The 22,490-nt window shown below is 38.1% G+C and overlaps 1 protein-coding gene across 1 annotated transcript in view; it reads right to left on the bottom strand.

The window, feature by feature from the left end:
- Window positions 1–22,490, bottom strand: part of LOC123501426 (leucine-rich PPR motif-containing protein, mitochondrial-like) — a 362,529-nt gene that overhangs the window by 96,455 nt on the left and 243,584 nt on the right. Inside the window, exons 19-20 of the mRNA XM_045250254.1 lie at window positions 12,343–12,502; window positions 1,502–1,811 (exon numbers count right to left, since the gene is read on the bottom strand). Coding sequence (XP_045106189.1) covers window positions 1,502–1,811; window positions 12,343–12,502 — 470 coding nt within the window. The remainder of the gene's footprint in view (window positions 1–1,501; window positions 1,812–12,342; window positions 12,503–22,490) is intronic.

The following is a 22,490-nucleotide window of genomic DNA, read 5'->3' on the forward strand; positions in this document are numbered from 1 at the left end:
CATGTTTGGGGGGGTTCCAGTCACACAGCTTTGCTTGATAGGGTGGAATCGAAAGCTCTTCGTCTCATCAACTCCCCTCCTCTGACTAACTGTCTTCAGTCTCTTTCTCACCGCCAAAATGTTGCATCCCTTTCTATATTTTATTGCTATTTTCATGGTAACTGTTCTACTGATCTTGCTAACTGCATGCCTCCCCTCCTCCTGCAGCCACGCTGCACAAGGCTTTCTTCTTCCTCTCATCCCTATTCTGTCCAACTCTCTAATGCAAGAGTTAACCAGTATGCTCAATCATTCATCCCTTTCACTGGTAAACTCTGGAACTCCCTCCTTGCATCTGTATTTCCGAATTCCTACAACTTGTCTTCTTTTAAGAGGGAGGTATCGAGGCATTTGCTCCCCTAATTCTGGCTGACGGTTTTGGCACTTTTTGAAGTCTTTGGAGAGCCAGTGCTCAAGTGGGCCTTTTTCTAACTTTCTTTTTTTTGCCCTTGGCTGGCCCTCTTCCCTACGAAAAGAAAGAAAAAAAAAAAAAAAAAAAAAAAAAAACCCTGGTGATACAGTCACCATAAATTAAGTTGGAACATTTAGGCACAAAGTACATACATAATAAAAAGACACATTACTATGGAAGCTTTGTTAAAGTTGGGTAATTTGTGTTTTGGTTGTGCAGGCAATTAAGATGTGGTGAGACAACCGTTAAAAAGATTTTTGCTGCCATGCGCCACCTACCACAAAATACATTTTTTGCTTATAAAACCCACTTTTGAGTCAAGAGAAAGACTTAAAAGACGACAAATAGACTCGTGGTGATTGCTCTGAAGAAAACATGACAATTGACAGCTAGAAAACTGAAGGAAATGAATGCAGAGCTGCTTAAGAACATGTCAGAGAGGATGTAAACACAGCAAGAAGCCATTTTACAATTATCCTATCATGTTCCAATCACCAGCAGATTTCATAGACAGTAACTTTTCTTCCCTTAGGCCTGGAATACAATCTTTTTTTGCATCTGCGAGTCAAAAGCAAGGTTTTCAGGCTTATGATAATTAGGTAAGGAAAACCAGGCAAAATGTAAAACTGGAGTTCAACATACATCCACTCTCTTCCACTAGTAAGGAAGCACCAAGGCTGGGCATCACAGAAGTGTCTACCCTCCCTGAGTTGCCTGATACCATCACAACATAAATACCCAACTTGAGCACAATTTTCATGGTATTGTGTGACTTCTATTTTGCGTACACTTTGCACTGAAGGGGTCTGATTTTGTTTGTGGTGATTGTAACCACTTCTCAGAAATTTCCCATTATTGCTACTCTGTGATGACTGTATAAGTAATGGATTGGCAAACCTGCTTATCAGGCAAGGTTTTGAAAGTAAGACTGGTAATAAATTTAGGTGTGACAATCACTTCCTCTGTTAACTATACAGAGAGGTGTGTGAAATACATGCTTACTGTACAGCAATGGTAATACACTATATCAAGTACCATCTATAAACTCACCGTTTCTTGAGATCCAGAGCAGCAGTCCAGTCTTTTCTCTTTAGAGCTTGCTTAAACTGTTCAACAGATGTCGATTCTGATTGATGTGCGGTTACTTTCTTGGATGTGGCTTCACTCGTAGGTGTGACCTCACCTTTAGGTGTGGTACTCATGGGCGCAGCTTCCTTTTTGGGTATGGCAAAAGGTACCTGACGACCACTGGCCAGCAGGAACTGACCAAGCTCAATAAGGAAGTTGTCTGAGGGTTGATGGTTTTCCTCCTGCATGTTGGTCCATACCCCAAGAGCCTTATCTGGGTCATTTTTCTGCACTGTAAAAATAAATAAATAAATAAAAAATGGGGTGTTGAATCAAGCATATACAGTGGAATCCCAGCTAATCATACAACTCACCATTTGCCTAACTTTTCCTACCAAAATTTAACTCATCATTTGTATGTTTGTTTCACAATTAACACAGTATCACCATATTACTGACCATGCTACTTGTTCCTTTCAGATCAGTTTCATGCTGGCTTCCACATGCAAAGCATCATCCATGCAAGGTTTGGGAAACTTTTGTGTCTCACTAGACTTTTAATGAAATGCAAAATTTTGCCTATTTTGGTTTCCCTGACCAACAATACCAAAATATTGCTGACCCTCGCTGACTTGGACTAACAGGGGAGAAGCTTGGTACGACAAATGCAAATGTCCGAGTTATATCAATTCTCATCCCCCACCCCAAAAAGATAAAAAAAAAAGGTGGGGGGTGGGCCAAGCAGTTCAACTTGGACTTTAGGGAAGGTGCAGGATTTATTTATTTAATATTTGGGGGATTAAAAATTTTTGGAATTATTGTCTCTCTGAAACCTTCAGTCCCTAAATTACCAGATGGTGTAGTTTATTTTTTTATCATCAAATACCCTTCCCATCAAGAAGCCATATTTAAATGTCTCGTGCAGTGCACGATTTGCATGACACACCCTAAAAAAATTATGTATCACTTAATGCTTGTCTTTGGAAAAAATTTTACACTAATACTTTTCTCTCTTGATGAATTTCAACCTTTGGTGTGTCTCACTCAGTGACTCGGTACATGTTCAGGAGTCAAGAGGGGTCATGCGTCATTTAGCTTTACTTTTTCGGAAACAACTGCTTCCAGGCATAAATTAACAAGAATTAGAATCAGGCACTTCAAGAAGAGAAGAAACCAAGAAATAAACATACAATTGTGAGACAGCTGTGGCTGACAGCTGGATCTTGAACCCTCACCTGCTCTCCGTCACGCATGTTATCTCCCCCTCCGAGACCCTGAGACCCTCACCTCATCCCACGCCTAACTGACATGCTTTTTCATCCTCTCTCTGTATCATGAGACTGCTATGATCTTTTCACAATGTTTTTTTTTTTTCTCACTACTTTCATCATCACAACTATACATCATATAACTCTCACAACACCATTACTGAAGATTATTTTGAGACAGTAATAATTACTTTAGAGTATCATTATCTCACTTCAACACACTAATAACAACTCAGAGAGTGTCCAGTTCTGTCATAAAACGGCAAATTGTTATGACACTGCTGACAGCTCCTTCCGGATCCTCACGTATGAGTGAATATTTTCTAGAGAAGCAGGGATCTGATGCATAATCATCCTATCATGCTCCAGGAAGTCCCCATCAAGTAAACAATCATATGTGAAAATTTCATGTCAATCAGATGAATACAAATAACAAAAGAAGGATATGAGAAACACACGGTTGGAGGAGCTGCGGCTGGCAGTTCAGGGCTAAAGTCTGGCTGTTTATATGGAAATTACGACTATAAGTGGTAAAGTACCAAGTGAATCATGTATAATGAAGGAGGGAGAGGAGCAAAGAAGAAGACGTGCAGAAGATGTGGTTTAAACGGAAAGATAAACACCGAAGAGATATGCAGGAGTTGTGAGGCCACGAAGGCCAACAATGGAGGAAAAAACCTAAGTGATAGGTCTCGGGAAGGTAAAGAGGAAGAAGTGATACAGCAGGGAGAGAATAATAATTGTGGAACCTATAAAGTAAAGGTGAGAGGGAATCAAAATGGTCTTATGTGTGAGGTCTGTGATCGGTGGTTCCATTGCGGCTGTGAACAGGTGACTGAAAAGGAGTATGAGAAGATTGTGGAGCTAAGGGATATAGTTGCATGGAAATGTAGGATGTGCAGAGGGCAACAAAGAGAGATGAAAACAATGGTGAGAGAATTAAAAGAAGATAATATGATTCTAAAGATTCAAAATGAGGAATTACAAGAGAGACTGCTGGCACTGGAAAGTAAAGTAGAATCAATAGAAAAGGGAGTAAATATAGAGGAAACCCTGATTGAAGAAATTTCAGAAAAAGTTTTAGAATTTGTTAGAGAAGAAGAAGATAAAAGGAATAGGCTTAATAACCTTGTCTTGTATGGGGTTCACGAATCCAATAAGGAACAAGGTTATGAGAGAGAACAGGATGACAAGGAGAGATGCAATGAAGTATTTGAAATAGGAGTGGGAGTGAGAAATGTGGAAATAGAAAAGGCAATAAGACTTGGTAAGAGGAATGCAATAGGTGATGGCAGAGGTCAGTTACCAAAGCCTAGACTTTTGTTAGTAAGATTAAGGTATGTTACAGAGAAATTTGATATACTGAAGAAGGCAAAAAACTTAAGGAATGCAGAGAGTGAGAGATTAAAAAGCATTATGATAGCCCCTGATATGACCAAAAAAGAACGAGAGACAGATAAGAACTTGAGAGAGGAACTGAAAGTGAAAAAGGAGAATGGAGAAACAGGATGGTATATCAAGTGAAAGTAAAACTAATAAATATAAAGGGATTAACAAGAGCAAAAAGTTTGGAAGTGGAAGAACTATTGAAAGAGATGAATGAATGTTGCATTGTATGTTTGGTAGAAACACAACAGAAGTATAAGAAGGTGGATTTCTCAAAAGGAGTAATGTGTGTGGAAAAAATGAGAGATATGAATGATAAAAAAGGAGGAGGACTATCAGTGTTGATGTATGAGCGTGATGGATATGATATTTATGAAAAGGAATGTGATAACTGTGATATTTTGAAAGTAGAAATTAAAATAAGGAATGTTGTGATAATTATGCTGCTTACATATATAGATGTGTCTGATAAAGAACGTAATGAAAAAATAATAAAGAAAATTGGAGAAGAACTTGAAAAAGTCCAAGACGAGGAGATGGTTATTTTATTAGGAGACTTCAATGGACATCTTGGATTTATAGGACCACAACCTTTAAATTATAATGGAAAATTAGTTTTAGATATTATGGAAAAATGGAATATGATACTATTAAATGGTGATCAGAAATGTGAAGGGGAGATAACAAGGAGGCAAGGAAACATAGGAAGTGCAATTGACTTCATGTTAGTTAATGAATCTATGTACAAGTATTTTGAAACTATGGTCATTGATGAAGAAAAAGGTATATTTGATTTGTCTGATCATTGTTTATTGGAGTCAGTATTTAATATAGATACAAACCAAGAAAGGAAACGAACAGAAGTTTTGGAGAGAGAGTATTATAAAACAGACTGTGAAATATTAAAGGAGCAATTCTTGAAAAAAATGCAGGATGACATAGAAGAAATAAATGGTAGGGGAGAACATATAGATATGAAAAAACTAGAAATGCTAATAAAGGATAATGCAGACGTAACCCTTAAGAAGAAATATCGGAAAAAGGTCACTTTTTTAGATAATAAGACAGTCAAAGAACCAGTATGGATGACTGGAGAGATTCCGAGAGAAATTAAATTAAGAAAAAAATATAATAGGCTGAAAAGAAATGCAAGCAATATAAACGAAAGAGAGCATTATGAGGAATTGTACAATAAACAAAAGAGGAAAGTACAACAGAGAATAAGGGATGAAATGACTATAAATGAGAAAAAGATTACTAAAGAAATTAAAGAAGCAAAGGATTCTGGAAAGAAAATGTGGAATATGATAAATAAATTAAGGGGAGTTAACCAAAAGGAAGAAAAGGAAATTGCAGTTTATGATGAGGTAGGGAACAGAATAGACTGGGATGTATTGCCTGAAAAAATGGTAGAATATTGGAATACAATATACAGAAAGCACCCAAATGAGATTAATGAAGAATGGAATGAGCAAATTAAAGAAGAATATACTGCTGAGATAAGAAGGAGAGAAAGAACCCCTAGAATAGTGTACGGAAGGAGAAATAAAATAACACTAATACCAGAAAACCTAAAAGAACACTATGATGCACTAAGAGGAAATTTGGAACCTGATGGTACAGGAAAATTCATGATTAACTACACTGCTGATGACCAAATACAATATTTCCCCAAACAAATACTGGAACATATGGATAGTTTAGAAGGTACAGTAATGTGGCAGCAAGGTAAAGCAATGGGGTGGGATGGATGGATGGAGGGAAGAAGATGTGAAAAGTGCACTAAGTAAAATAAAAAGTAGAAAACAACCAGGTCCAGATAAGATAAAAGGAGAAATATTAAAATGGTTTAAAGAAAATCCAACGTGTTTGCAAGCCTTAACAATTTGCCTAAATCATGTCATAAATAAAAATGAAGTACCAGACGAATGGAAGATATCAAAAACAGTAATGATTGCCAAAACAAATAAGCCAAAAGTAAAAGAGCACAGACCAATAGCCCTAACAAATACCAACTATAAGCTTACTATGAATTTAATTAAAGGAAAACTCTTGGAACACATTAAGTCACTTGGAGAAATAAACGTATTGCAAGCAGGATTTACGGAAGGCAGACGACTAGAGGATAATTTATTCATTTTAAACTATTGCATAGAAAATAGCAAACAAAGGAAACAGAAACTAGTAATTACAGCTATAGATTTTGAAAAAGTCTTTGATTCCGTAAACAGAAAAGAGTTAATAAAGGTGTTAAAATACTATGAATGCAACCCCAAGATAATAGACACTATAGTAACACTATACACAAATGACAAAACACAGATGTTCTTGGGCCAGAGGAAAGTTGGGGATGTCACAGTAAGCAGTGGCATACGACAAGGGTGTACAGGATCCCCACTGCTCTTTGTGCTACTTGTTAATCATATTATTAAAAAGATAAATGAAAGCCACATGGGATTTAAAAACAGTAAACTATACATTCCAGTATTGTTCCATGCAGATGACGGGCTTCTATTATCAAACAGCAGGAAAGAAATGGAGCAGATGATAACTTTAGTGACAGAGACTTCTGCTGAATGTGGGCTGAACATCAATATACAAAAGAGCCAATGTTTGATTATTAATAGAAAAGAACCTAAACCAGAAAAGATAAAGGATATTGAGGTAGTAAAAGAAATTAAATATCTAGGAATAAGGATTACAGAAGAAAGAAAGCATATGAAGAAATATAAAGAAATGAAAATTGAATTGGCAAGAAAAATGTCAAACTTAGCTTTTCCAGTGGCGGCAAGATCATGTAATAAAATTTTAATAGGAAAAACATACTGGAAGAGTGTAGTGTTGCCAAGTGTACTCACAGGAGGAGCAGTAGTGGACTGGAATAAAACAGAACTGGAACAACTACAAAGATTATTATTATTATTATAAGGTCAATGAAGGCGACCCACTGGAAAGCATAACTGTATAAACCCAAAGGCCCAGTGGGCGGCACCTCACCGATAAGTGAAAGGAAGTAACAGGAATGAACAACAGAATAGGAAGATTGGTAGAGATCTAAGAGGTAGTGAGTTCAGAGAGAAGAAAGGTATTCACACGTTTTTTAAATGCTTCAATGTTACTAGAATTAACAATCTCGTTGGGAATTGTATTCCAGAGTCTAGCAGATACTGGGATAAAACACCGGGAAAATTGTGAAGTATTACATCCATTCACAGACAAGGAACGGTCATTCATGATCAAGGATTGTCTTGTAGCACGTGCTGGTAGTGAAGGGGCAGGCAAATGACAATGCAACGGGTGGTTGGAATTAGACATGATTTTGAAGAAATAGGACAATGATCCAACCAAACGACGATGCCGAAGATTAATCTCAAGATTAGGAAGAAGAAATTTAATCTGGTTGAATGCTCTATCTAAAAGCTTTAAGTGAGACTCTGCTGCAGAGATCCACAGAGTGACAATATTCAAAATGAGGCAGTATGAAAGAGTAAAAGCAATTTCTTACAATATCATCAGAGGAATATATCCGCCTATATTTGCGTAACAAACCAACTTTACATGAGACTGATGATGCAAGTGAACGCAAGTGCAACTCAAAAGTAAGTTTGGGATCAAGGGTGACTCCGAGTAACTTCAGAGACGAACAATTAGGAATAGGTACTTCGTTGACAACAATATCAGGGTGAACTGGGAAAGGTGTCCTTGATCTGCTAATAACCATACTATGGGATTTACTCGGGTTCAGTTTCATACCCCACCGATCACACCATGACAGAATCCTTGAAACATCTTGAGTGAGTACATTAGCGACTCTCTGCCTATCCTGTGGGGAAGGAATTGTCGCATATATAGTGGTGTCATCAGCATAAGCAACCATATTAGATTCAATCCCACACCACATGTCAGATGTATAAATAATAAAAGAAGAGGTCCCAGAACACTTCTGCGGAACACCGGATACAACTGGACTAAAAGAACTAAGGCAGCCATCAACAGTCACACGCTGCCTTCGACTCGTTAGGAACTCTGACAGAACTTGATGGACGCGCCACCAATACCAATAGATCTAACTTTCGATAAAAGGGCTCTATGATTAACACGATCAAATGCAGAACTAAAATCAAGTGAAATTACTCTAGATTCATGACCAGCATCAAGGGCAGCTTGCATGTCGTGCGTTATGCAAACGAGAGCATCAGAAGTACTGAGACCTTTTCTAAAACCAAACTGACTAGATGGCAACAAATTATTAATATCTAAAAAACGATTGAGACGCTTGGCCAGCAGGCGCTCAAAAATCTTAGATAATACCGGGTTATGGAAATGGGTCTATAGTCACCGGGGTGAATGGAGGATGAAGATCCCTTTGGAATAGGGGTAACATTTGCAGTACGCCAACATACCGGAAAAGAACCCTTACGAAAAAGAGCTCTAAAAATAACTGCCAATTTTGGAGCGAGAGGAGAAGCAATCTTTTTGTAAAAAAGAGGCAGAAAACCCAAAGGATCACAACCCCCGAATGAGTCTAACTCATTAAGATATCTTAAGATTTCGGAGGACTTAAGAATAGAAAATAAAGTTTGGAGACATATTTTAGGAGCACCAAATTATGTGGCAGTAGAGGCATTACGAGGAGAAGTAAGAAGTGCCACCATGGAAGAAAGAGATATAAAAATTGAATTATGCTACGCAAAACATGTATTGAAAGGAAATAATGATTTATTAAGAGAAATAATACAAGAAATGAAGGAAAATAGTAAAGGAAGTCAGTGGCTTATATTAATAAGAGGGTATATGAAACAAGTCAACATAAGCAATATGGAAGAATTAAATCAAATGACTGAAGAGTACATGAAGGAGAGAGTAAGGATATGGGGAGAAAGGAAATGGAGGGCAGGAATGGAAGGAAAATCAACGTTGAATATGTACTTTATGAATAAAAAAGAAATCAAGGAAGAAAACATATATGATAATACATTTAAATCTAAATTATTGTTCAGGTGCCGAACTAATTCTTTACAACTAAACTGGAGGAAGAGGTTTAGTGGAGGGGAGAAAAAGTGACATCTGCCAGGAAGGAGAAAGTGAAACACTACAACACTTTTTATTACACTGCCAAGGACTAAAAGACATACGCAGCAGATATGCAATTACAGAAGACACCATATTAAAAAAAGTTCTTTTGTTCAACCCAGTAAGTGAAGGTGAAATAGAAAAATATACACTGTATGTGGAAGAACTTTGGAAAACTAGAAAAACAAAGAGTGACTTAGCTCTGATCCAGCCCTGAAGCAAGAAAAGAAAATTGCGCTGCCGTTGCAAAGGCAATAGCGCATCTTACATCTATCTATCTAGGACAAAATTATGAAAAAAATTTAGGAGAAAATATCTCAAAAAATGTTTTTTTACACTTCAAAAATTTTCACAAAATTGGCAAAAACTCGGATTGACTTTTGTTTGGTATCATTTTAAACTAAAATGCACATTGTTGTTGGAATTAGATTTTGGATAATGTCAATAGAAAACATGATACAAGTATGTGGGAGAAAAAAAAAAAAAAAGAGAGAGAGGGGAAGCAGTTCAAATAGAACTTTAGTCCCTGGGTTGGTCAGAGTCTGACTTATTGTAAAATCTGACATATTGGGGTCCAAGTTATTGAGGTTCAGCAGCAATTTTTTATTTCCGAAACAGGTTGATTTCTGGGAAATCGTATTTTCAGTAGGAAAGCAATCACTAAGGTAGCTACGAGCAGCATCTTTAATGGGCCAAACGTTTCGACATTTCATCTTATGTCATCATCAGTGGTCTAAAATAAAATAAAACGATAAATCAAATATAAGTATAAAAGAATACAGTAAAAATACAAAGTGAATTATAATGGTAAAAATTCACACTATCATAAGTGGGTATGCTGACAGAGTATTGTTGAGGGATGGCTTTACTTGGGAAATATATAGGTAGACTTTCCACCTCTATTTATCGTAAACCTACATTTTCTGGTCTTGGTATTAGTTTTTTCAGCTTCTGCAGTTTCCGCTTCAAAATCAATTCAGTCCGTACCCTCTTACACTGTGCCTTTACTCTGTCTTCTTCTTACCTAAATTTCCATAATGAAGTTACTTTCCTAAAGGATTTTTTCTACAATAATGGCTTCACCACCAACCTGTTTGAGAAAACTCTGAATAACTTTCTCCAAAGTAAATATCATCTTAAACAACCAATTACCACTGTTGCCAAAGAAGCAATCTATTTACGTATCCCATTTTTAGGTGAGGTTTCCAAGAAATTAGAAAGGGGTCTCTATGAAAAACTTACAAAATATTATCCTGATAAACATTTTCGTATTGTGTCTACAAATAATCTATGTATAGACAGTTTTTTCTGTTTTAAGGACACTCTGCCAACTGCCTTACGCTCATTGGCTGTTTATTGTTTTACTTGTCCCAGCTGCCAGGCTGAGTATGTGGGTAGCACCTTGCGCTCACTTATAAACCGAGCCAGCGAGCATTTAGGCCAGTCTGCCAGAACAGGGCGCCCACTACACAATGCCCCGTTTTCCGCGATACGGGACCACTGCCTCTCATGTAAGGTTCAACCCAATCTCAGTCATTTCCGTATCCTCGCCACCTGTAATAGTAATAGTTTAAGAATACTGGAATCCCTATATATTTCCCAAGTAAAGCCATCCCTCAACAATACTCTGTCAGCATACCCACTTATGATAGTGTGAATTTTTACCATTATAATTCTCTTTGTATTTTTACTGTATTCTTTTATACTTATATTTGATTTATCGTTTTATTTTATTTTAGACCACTGATGATAACATAAGATGAAATGTCGAAACGTTTGGCCCATTAAAGATGCTGCTCGTAGCTACCTTAGTAATTTTCCATTTCCTACATTGTAAAAATAGTTAAGTTCCAATGAAAACAAATGAGTAAAAGAGAAACAGTGACAGTTAAACAGTGAAAAATTGATGATTCACTGTACAGGTTTCCTTCATTTTATGACTGGCTTACATTCCTCAAAACCAGATTGAATAACAAATGATCGAATAGTGAACTCAAGGTTCAATAGGATTTAATTTAATGGGAAAAAGTAACTTAGACCTAACTTGTATTGAGAGATAGAGAACACTTTACTTTTCTGCGCCATCTCAGGAGGTAGTGTTATAGGCTCATTATTTTTTTATACTAAGGTTTCACCTACAGGCCTATATCCACTAGCAAGAAGAGAAAAGTGAGCTTCAGTTTAGTTAACAGGTGCCACTATTGGCTCCTCTTTCTCATTAGCATCTTTTGCCATTAATGTAGAAGCTGTCTCACCTGCTTTCTTTACACTTGCTACTTGTTTGATGACAGTGGGGACAATGGATTGGGGTAACTGCAGGTTTCTGGTCATGAAGTTGACTTCTTCAGCTCCCTCATGGCACTTAATAATTTCAAGTTTTTTTTTCTCTAAAGATAAGCTTTTCCTTGGTTTTTTGTCCTTCAGTTCACTAGCTCTAGGTGTTGCAGTCCGCTTGGAAAACATCAAGCTTGTGTCACTCGTAATACCCGACAAAGAATGGGAATTTTAGCAAAACAAACACAAACACAAACTCAACACGATTGATCAAAGCCTTGAACTTGATGCAACAGGTGGCTCAGGATCGCTACAAAGCTAGGCCTTTGGATCAGCAATTTCAGTAGAAGACAAGCAGAAAGACAAACAGAAAAAAAAAGAGCAGAAATCTGTTCACTAATTATCCTTACTTGTAGCGGGAATGAGTTTTGATGGGCAGTGGCTGCGACATGGGTGGCGATGCAATCGTGGTTTGTTTGTTTATGATTGGATGATGGTTTAAAATTGGATACACAAGCCTGGACAAGCGGGTGGATGTAATTCATAATGATCAGAATATCGAATAATTGAATAATGAGGCATCGAATAGCAAGGTAAACCTGTACTTACATGCAGAGCAAATGGGTGTGCACTCAGAATATCACAATTATAAAGCATAACTGATCATGTAGCAGGCAAGAGGTAGAAAAAAAGAATGATCAAATAACTGCATTGGACAGAAGGAAAAACCTGTAGTTTATACTACTCTACAATTCAAAGAGTAGATGTATGTTGATTCAAGTGACTCTTTGTCAATATAAGCACAAACTGAATCAGTCTTACCATAAGCTTTGAGAAGGTTGGAGTACATCATGTCCCTGTCAATGTCAAAGATATCCTTGGTCACAGACACCAGATTGGCCAGCTCATCTATCTTGCCCATGTCCCTCAGCCAATTGCACTTCTGGTCCAGCTTGCCATTGAATGCACGAAGTCCTGGTGTCTAACAGAATAATGAAAATATATACTAATTTAACTTTTAAATAAAATAACTGAGGTATATACACATTTTTTGACATATATCTCTTAAAAAAACTACTTTTCTCATGGATGTTAACAGCTCACAAAGGCCTCTATTCAGTAACAAATGCAGGATAATATTTCAGTGTACCATAAATCTAGTGTCATAAAGGTAAAAGAAAAGTTAATCAATTCTGATTTAACCCATTCCTTACCGCAGCCACCCCCCGATATAAACAAAGCATTCCCCTCCTATACCGCAGCCCCCTGCCCGTGTGCGCACGTGCCTCACGGCCAGATCTACACATTATATTTCTTTCTAACTCAGTGTTATGTACTTTTTTCTAAACATATTTTTGTCATTTTATTAATAAAAGAAAACGTAAACATAATCATAAATTGTGCACTAATCATAAATTCAGCACCACACACTCTGCACCTGGTGAGGGTGGCCCTGTCATAACTAGGCTGCTCCCCCTCACTTGCCGAGAGGGTTTCAACACTGCTGTCACTATCACTCTCTCCTATTTCTTTTTCAGGATCATAGTCTGAATCATATTCATCTGGAGGGTCTTCCAGTATATCCTCACTATCTGTCTCATAATTATGGTAATCCTCATCGCTGCTACACGAAGCAGAAGCCATTATCTCTAACTAGAGGCAATAGAACAGTTTCACCACGGCCGATACTAGAGAACTGATGTTCTAGGGGGGACTGTGGGAATAATATATGTCAAAGAATAGTGATTGGCTTTATAGTTTATGCATGAAAAATTAACTCCGATATTGATTGGCTAGTGGGGGGGATGGTTTTGTTACGCTGGGGTGGCTAAAAATAACGCCTCCAGTGTTTGTTTGTTTATAGTGAACCACGTGGAGTATGAAAAAGGCAAAATCCGCACTCAGGCCACGGTTATACATGGAAATGTATTGGTGGTACGACGCACACGGCAGCATCTTGCGGTACCACGAGGTCGCTTTTGCGCATGGTACGCACGTACCACAAAACAGTCTTGCGGTAAGGAAGGGGTTAAGAGCTAATACTGTTGAACCTCGATAACTTGGATCCAAATAACTGACTGAGTGGGGCATCATCTGCAAACAGACTGCAGTAACTGTCTTATTTTCTGGTGTGAGTGTGTGTATTTACCTAAATGTTGTAGTTTTACAGGGCAGGGCCTGGGCTTTATGCTCGTGTGGCCCCGTCTCCATATCTACACTTATCCAATCTTTCCTAGCAACTGTGTACACTCGTTGCAGACACTACTTCTTCATTCAAACTGTTCCACGTCTCAACACATCTTTGCGGGAAACTATACTTTTTAATATCTCTTACACATATTCCCTTCCTCAGCTTCTTATTATGCGATCTTGTGCTTCGACTGGCATATTCTTCTCTCAGGATCAGATACTCATTGTACACTTGGTCCATTCCGTTAATCAATTTATAAACTTGTATGTGATCCCCTCTCTCCCTTCTCTGTTCCAATGTTGGAAGATCCATAGCCTTTAGTCTCTCCTCATATGTCATCCCTTCAAGTTCTGGGACCATTCTTGTAGCCCTTTTTTGTAGTCTCTCCAGCTTCCTTATGCATTTCTTTTTGTGAGGGGTCCACACTACTCTTGCATATTCCAATCTGGGTCTTATTATAGTACTTATCAGTTTCTTCATCATTTCTTTGTCCATGTAGTGAAATGCTATTCCAATATTCCTTAGCAAATTATTTCTCTGAAAATTTTATCAATATGGCTTGCTGGTTGATTATTTTCTTCCATCGTCACTCCCAAATCCTTTTCGTTTTTTACTTTCTCCAGTTCTACTCCATCTCCCATCTTATAGATTCCCACTGGTCGTCTTTCACTCTTTCCTATTTCCATGACATGGCTTTTGTCCACACTGAATTCCATCTCCCACTTTTTACTCCATTCTCAGATCTTATCTAGGTCTTCTTGCAGTATTTCACAATCCTCTTTTTGCTTTATAACTCAGCACAGTATTGCATCGTCCGCAAACAGATTTATGTAGCTCTTCATTCCTTCTGGCATGTCATTTATATAAATGAGAAAAAGTATTGGTGCCAATACTGACCCCTGTGGCACTCTGCTTTCTACTGCTCTCCACTTGCACTTCATATCTTTGACTACCGTCCTTATTTCTCTCCCCCTCAAATAATTTTCCATCCATCTCAGTGTGTTTCCTTTTAAACCACACTTCTCCTCTAATTTCCACAGTAACCTTGCATGTGGCACTTTATCAAATGCTTTTTTTAACCCCTACAGCGTCAGAGACGTATGAGATACGTCGGCTACTCTGAGCAAACCGGGCGTCAGAGACGTATGAGATACGTCGGCGAGCTTTCTTGTGTTTTCGGAGGTATTGCGTCCTCAAAACCTACCATTATACTGCCATCATGCACTGTAGACATTGCTCATGCTGCCTCCTTGTCCCTGCTAACATGAATGCTTCCTGTATTTATTTATTACAATTCTGAACTTTAGCAGTTTCTGCTGCCTTCAACTAGGTGTAGCAGGAAACTGACGCCTCAACTCCGCTAATATGAACAAGGCGTAATTTCCATTACTTACTCTTACCATTTCAGTTGTTTTTGGTAACTGTTATATTGTGGTAGTGAAAACTTTGTATGACATTAATAAGACTTTTCCAATCGCTTTGTTATAAGGAAAAACAAGTACATATTACTCGGAAAATATTTGCTCCGTGAAAGGCAACACTCCCTCGCGATATCTCTATTTTTATCCACAAGCACTCCCAAACAGCAAAACATGACATATTGTTTTTCTCTCAACTCAGGAACGATATTATGCATGTGTCCAATTCAGGGATCGACTGGTGAGAAACGAGGAAGCGAATAAACTAGTCACATAAAGCTTTGCTAAGTCGCTAACCTTAGCACAAAATATCTCGCACCAATTAATACCACTTCCAGTCAGTTCTGGGAGGAATGACTGTCATTTTCATTTGTTTCACATCATTTAAGACTGGTTTAGCAAAAAAAAAAAATCCATGATGTGGCCAGCACTGGCGAAATCACAAAGTCTCAGATCTGCTGACGCTGTACGGGTTAAAAAACCAAGTAAATACAATCAACCCATCCCTCTCTCTCTCTTTTACCCTATCAACTATTCTAGAGTAGAAACTCAGTAAATTTGTTACACATGACCGACCTTTTCTAAAGCCAAATTGGCTATTTGTTAATAATTTGTCTTCAAGAAACTCAATCCATTGTTTATTACTCTTTCACACACCTTGCATATTACACAAGTTAGTGATACTTGTCTGTAATTTAAAGGTTTTTCTTTCCTTCCACTCTTATATATGGGAACCACCTCAGCTCTTTTCCATTCTACTGGTACTGTTCCATTTTCTATTGAGTATTTTATGATGTTGTATATAGGACTTGCTAATTCTTCTCTATTCTTTTAATATTCTGCCTGAGACTTCATCCGGTCCCATTGCCTTTTCCTCATCTAATTCCGTCATCAACTCTTTTATTTCAAGCTTGGTTACTTTAATCTCTTTTATATGGACATTCACTCTATTACCCTGTGGTCTTTCAAATTTGGATTCCTTAGTAAAGACCTCATGAAAGTTACTATTTAACAGTTCTGCCATACTTTTTGGGTCTTCCACCATCCCGTTCTCTCCTTTTAACCTTTCTATTGTTTCTTTTTGTCTTGTTTTTCCATTTATGAATCTGTAAAACGATTTTGGTTGTTCCTTACATTTTTTGACAATGTCCTTTTCATAGTTCCTTTCTTCTTCCTTTCTCACCTTAGCATATTCATTTCTTGCTGTTTTGAAGTTTTCCTTATTTTCTGGATTTCTGTTTCTTCTCCATCTTTTTTATGCTGCATCTCTTTTCTCCTTTGCCCTAGCACACCTTGCATTAAACCAGTCTTTCTTTCCTTCTTCCTGTTTTGTATATTTCCAAAAATAAGTTATACTTCTCTTGCACCATCTCTGAATTTTTCATCTCCTCCCAGTTTGTGTGTGTGTGTGTGTGTGTGTGTGTGTGTGTGTGTGTGTGTGTGTGTGTGTGTGTGTGTGTGTGTGTGTGTGTGTGTGTGTGTGTGTGTGTGTGTGTGTGTATTCACCTAGTTGTAATTTTACAGGGCCTGGGTATCATACTCGTGTGGCCCTGTCTCCATATCTACACACATCCAACTTTCCTTTAAAACTATGCACACTCCTTGCTGACACCACCTCCTCACTCAAACCATTCCACACCTCCACACATCTTTGTGGGAAACTATATTTTTCACATCCTTCAAGCATATTCCTTGGCTATCTTTTTACTATGCGATCTTGTAGTTCTACTTAAGTTTTCCTCTCTCAACATCATTTGCTCATTATCCACTTCATCCAGTCCATTCAACAGTTTATAAACCTGTATTAAATCTCCTCTTTCTCTTCTTTGTTCCAAGGTAGGCAAATTCATTTCTTTTAATCTCTCCTCATAGGTCATTTCTGCCAATTCCGGAACCATTTTTGTTGCCATTCTCTGCAATCTCTCCAACTTCCTTATATGCTTCTTTTTATAAGGGGACCAAACCACTCCAGCATATTCCAATCTTGGTCTAATTACCATACTAATTAATTTCTTCATCATATCTTTATCCATATAATGGAAGGCTAATCCAATATTTTTATCAAATTATACGTTTCTCCAAACATCTTATCAATATGAGCCTCAAACTGCCCATGGTCTTGTATTATCACTCCCAAATCCTTTTCCTTTTCCACCTTTTTCAACACTACTTCTTCACCCATCTTATATGACCCTCTTGGCCGTCTTCCACTCTTTCCCATCTCCATCACATGACTTTTGCTCAGATTAAATTCCATTTGCCACCTCTTGCTCCACTCCCAAATCTTATCCAGGTCTGCCTGTAAAATTTCACAATCTTCTTCACTCTTCACACACCTACACAACTTCGCATCATCCGCAAACAAATTAATATAACTGTTTACTCCCTCTGGCATGTCATTAATATATACCAGGAAAAGTATTGGTGCCAGCACTGAGCCTTGTGGGACTCCACTCTCCACCACCAACCAGTCCGACTTTGCATCCCTTATTACCGTTCTCATCTCCTCCATCTCAAGTAGTTTTCCATCCACTTTAACACTTTTCCTTTCAGTCCTCCATAAATCTCTACTTTCCATAACAGTCTCTCGTGAGGTACCTTGTCAAAAGCTTTCTTTAAATCCAAATATATACAGTCCATCCATCCCTCTCTCTCTGTATTTTGTCAACCACTCTTGAATAAAAGCTCAGTAGATTTGTTACACATGACCTCCCTTTCCTGAAGCCAAATTGATGATCCGATAATAACTTATGATCCTCCAGGAACCGTATCCAATATTTCTTTATCACCCTCTCACAAATCTTACCGACCACACTTGTTAGAGACACAGGTCTATAGTTAAGAGGCTCTTCCTTACTGCCTCCCTTATAAATGGGCACCACTTCAGCTCTTCCACTCTACTGGTACTTCCCTGTTTCTAATGAACACCTTATAATATCATATAATGGATCAATCAATTCTTCTCTACACTCCTTCAATAATTTTCCTGAAACTTCATCTGGTCCCATCGCTTTATCATCTTTAAGTTCCTCCAACATTTTATATAACTCCTTTTAGGTATCTTAATGTCCTCCATGTGCACATTTCCTTGTACATTCTGTGGCTTTACAAACATTGTTTCTTCAGTAAATACTTGCTGAAACCTATTATTTAGCAATTCCGCTATATTCTTAGGGTCATCTACTATCCCTTGCTCTCCTTTTAATCTTTCAATGGACTCTCTCTTTTAAGTTTACCATTTATGAACCTGTAAAACAATTTTGGATGTTCCTTACTCTTGTCTACAATATCTTTTCAAATTTTCTTTCTTCCTCCTCCTTACCCTCACATACTCATTTCTCGCCACTCTATAATTCTCCTTATTTAGTATATTCCTGCTCTTTTCCATCTTTTCCAAGCCACATCTCTCTTTTCCTTAGCCTTAACACAAGTTGCATTAAACCAATCCTTTCTTCCTTCCTCTCTCGGTTTATACTTTGGTACAAATTTCATAACTCCTTCTTTATAATATTTCATAAAAATCTCATATTTCTTTTGCACTTCTCTGATTTGTAACATCTCCTCCCAATCTAATTTTCTGAAATAATTTTTCAAACTTTCTGTGTCCATCTTTCTATAATTCAATCTACCACTCCTGTATGTCTCGTCCTTCCTTCGCTGTGTTGTTGCTATCTGCATTTCCATAACCACATGATCACTCTTTCCCAAAGGACACTTGTATTGTATATCTCCACATAGGTACACTTCTCTTGTTAACACCAAATCCAGTCTAGCCGGTTCATCATCTCCTCTATATCTAGTATTTTCCTTCACCCTCTGTTCCATCATATTTTCCATCATTAGATTAAGAAATCTCTCTCCCATGCTTCCTCTCCAACACCACTTACTAGATTTTCCCAATCCACCTCCTTACAATTAAAATCTCCTACTAGTATCACCTTTCTTTTTCCAGATAATACACTTTCCAAACTCTGTAAAGTATCCTTGATCATATTGTCGTATTCCTTAATGTCCAAGAATTTGTTTTAGGAGGTACATAGGTCACCATGATTATTAATTCTTTTCCATCACTTTTTATCCTTATGCTTATCACTTCTGCATTGTTCTTCCCATACCAAACCTTATCCACATTTATTTATTTCTTCGTCATAATCATAACTCCTCCTCCACCTTTACTCTCCCTATCCTTTCTCCATATATTATATTTATTATCCAAATTTATCTTTGTTTTTTCATGCAATTTTGTCTCAGTCAAACACACTATATCAGGCTTCTCCACTATCATATAGTCTTGCAATTCCAATCTACTTGACAGTATCCCATCTATATTAGTATACATTACGGTCCACCCACTGCTCCCTCTAGGGGTTCCTCCGTATTCCTTCTTTCCACATACCACTTTCTGACTCTCTCTCCTATAACTCTCCAAAAAACTTTCTCTTTCCTCCTCAGACCGCTCATCATTTTTCCTTCTCGCCTCTTCCACCAATTCCTTATATCTTCTCCTCTCTTCCTCATTTCTATTCTTTCTCACAAACACCTCTTTACAACCTTCTATCTCTCTTAACTTTGATGTTCTATATAGGACATCCTCCAGATTGTTGTGACTTCAGTACTACTTTAATCGGTCTGCTCACTCCCTCCTTATACGGACCCAGTCTATGGATCTCTTCCACTTCTTCTTGTAGGTCTTTTTTTTATCATCATTTAGATTTTTGAACAGATCTCTTACTGTTTTCAATTCTTCCTTAATTCTCTTAGGCTTATATGTTATATTTTGTTCTTTCATCCCAAATATTAACACACTCTTCTTCTTTTCTGCTATTTCCCTTATCAATGTTTCCTTATTCTTCATTACATTAACCAGTTCCTTGGACCTTTCTTTTTTGTCTTCCTTCAACTGATCTTTAATTATTTCTTGTAATCCAACCATCTCTGCTTCCTCGACTCAGTCCATTGTGTTTTCTTCAGTTCCCATTCCCTTTCAAGCCTTTCATTCTGCTCACTAATCATTTCCTTAAAGTCATCTTTCTCCTTTACTACTCTATCCATTTTCTCCTCCAACCGTCTCTTGTATTTTTCAACCTCCACTTTCAAGTGCATTCTCATCCACCAATCGTTTTCATTTTCCTCCAGTCTCTTAACTCTTTCCTTCAAAGCCTTGGAATTCTCTATCCTGCTCCTCCTCACTCCTCTGAACTTTTAATTCCTTCACTAACTCCTCAAATCTCTTCTCCAACATCACCAATCTACCTTGCAATGTTGCCCTGTTGAAGCTGGACTCATGCTTTGACTGGCCACTTTCGGCTTTGCTCCTGGGCCTCTTCAACATATTTTGAATTTGGTAATTTATTCTTACCGGTCTATCCATTTTTCTTACTCTTCCTGGGAACATGTGGGTGTGTGGTCACTGGGGGCCAGGCCTGGTAGTTACGTGTGTGGTTGGATGCGTTGGCGGCTGCTATGGCTGGCCTTTGTGGGTTCCCGCTCTGTCGTTTGGAGTGTGGAGGTTCTCCCACCTCCGATCACTCCCATGTACACGCCACCAGGCTATGTTCACTCTGTACACTCGTTCACTCGCTCTGGTCGCCCCTCAATAGCAATAACTGTTCTCACTCAAGCACATTGCTTAGCGTGTGGAGTGTTAGTTAGATGAAGCTCTTGTGTATTTACCTAATTGTAACATACGGGAAAAGAGCTATGCTCGTGTTGTCCCGTCTCCATATCTATTAATGTCCAGCTTTTCTTAAAATCATGAATATTCCTTGCTGACCACTTCCACGTCTAAACTATTCCGCTTCTCCAGTGGCCATTTTAGTTTTTTCCCATGTCGACATTCTTTCATTCCACATACACAGTGTGTGTGTGTGTGTGTGTGTGTGTGTGTGTGTGTGTGTGTGTGTGTGTGTGTGTGTGTGTGTGTATTTACCTAATTGTATTTACCTAATTGTAACATACGGAAAAGAGCTATGCTCGTATGCTGTCCCGTCTCCATATCTACTAATGTCCAGCTTTTCTTAAAATCATGAATATTCCTTGCGTTGACCACTTCCACGTCTAAACTATTCCATGCTTCCACCCTTCTATGAGGGAAGCTATATTTTTCACATCTCTCCTATAAGTGGCCATTTTAGTTTTTCCCATGCCCTCTCGACATTCTTTCATTCCACATACACAGATCTTCCCTATCCATTTTTTCCATGCCAATCATCACTCTGTATATTGCTATCAGGTCTCCCCTTTCTCTTCTGTTTTCCAGGGTCGGAAGTTGCATTCTTTTCAGTCTGTCTTCATAAGTCAAATCTCTTAAGTCAGGCACCATTTTGTTGCAGCCCTCTGTACTTTCTCTAGTTTCCTTATGTGTTTCTTTAAGTTCGAGCCCACTGTATTGTTGCATATTCAAGCCTTGGTCTTATCATTGCAGTAATTATTTTCTTCATCATTTCTTCATCTAAATATCTGAACGCCACTCTTATGTTCCTCAATAAGTTCAATACTTCTCCAATTATTTTGTTTATATGTCTCTCTGGCGATAGGTCATTGGTAATTGTCACCCCAAGGTCTTTTTCTTCATGACTGGTTTTATGTCTTCATTTCCTATCTTGTACATACTCCTGATTCTTCTTTCACTCTTGCCAAACTCTAATTTCTTGCATTTTGTCGTGTTGAACTCCATTTGCCATGTACAGCTCCATTTCCATATTCTGTCCAAGTCTTCCTGGAGTAGTTCGCAATCTTTGTCACATCTCACTTTTCTTAACAATTTTGCATCGTCTGCAAATAGGCTCACATAACTGGACACCCCATCCACCATGTCATTTATGTAGACCGCAAACATTACTGGTGCCAACACTGATCCCTGTGGAACTCCACTCTCCACCAAGCCCCATTCTGATGGTCTGTCCTTAATTATTGTTCTCATTTCTCTTCCTACCAAAAGTCTTCCATCCATTTTAGTAAACTGCCATGCACTCCTCCTACCATTTCAAGTTTCCAGATCAGTCTCCGGTGTGGTACCTTATCAAAGGCCTTTTTTAAATCCAGATATATTCCATCAGCCCAACCATCTCTTTCCTGTATTACATCTATCACCCTCGAATAGTAACATATCAGGTTTGTCGTGCATGAACGCCCTTTTCTAAAACCAAATTGACACTCACAAAGTATGTCATTTTCTCCAAGAAGTCTGTCCATCTATTCTTCACCACCCTCTCACACATCTTAGCTACCACACTTGTAAGTGACACTGGTCTATAGTTCAATGGGTCTCTCTTGTTACCTGATTTATAAATTGGGACAATGTTAGCTCTTTTCCAGTCTTGGGGCACTACACCTTCCCTTAATGAGGCATCAATTACTTC

Source organism: Portunus trituberculatus, chromosome 9, assembly GCF_017591435.1.
Source record: "Portunus trituberculatus isolate SZX2019 chromosome 9, ASM1759143v1, whole genome shotgun sequence".
NCBI lineage: Eukaryota > Metazoa > Arthropoda > Malacostraca > Decapoda > Portunidae > Portunus > Portunus trituberculatus.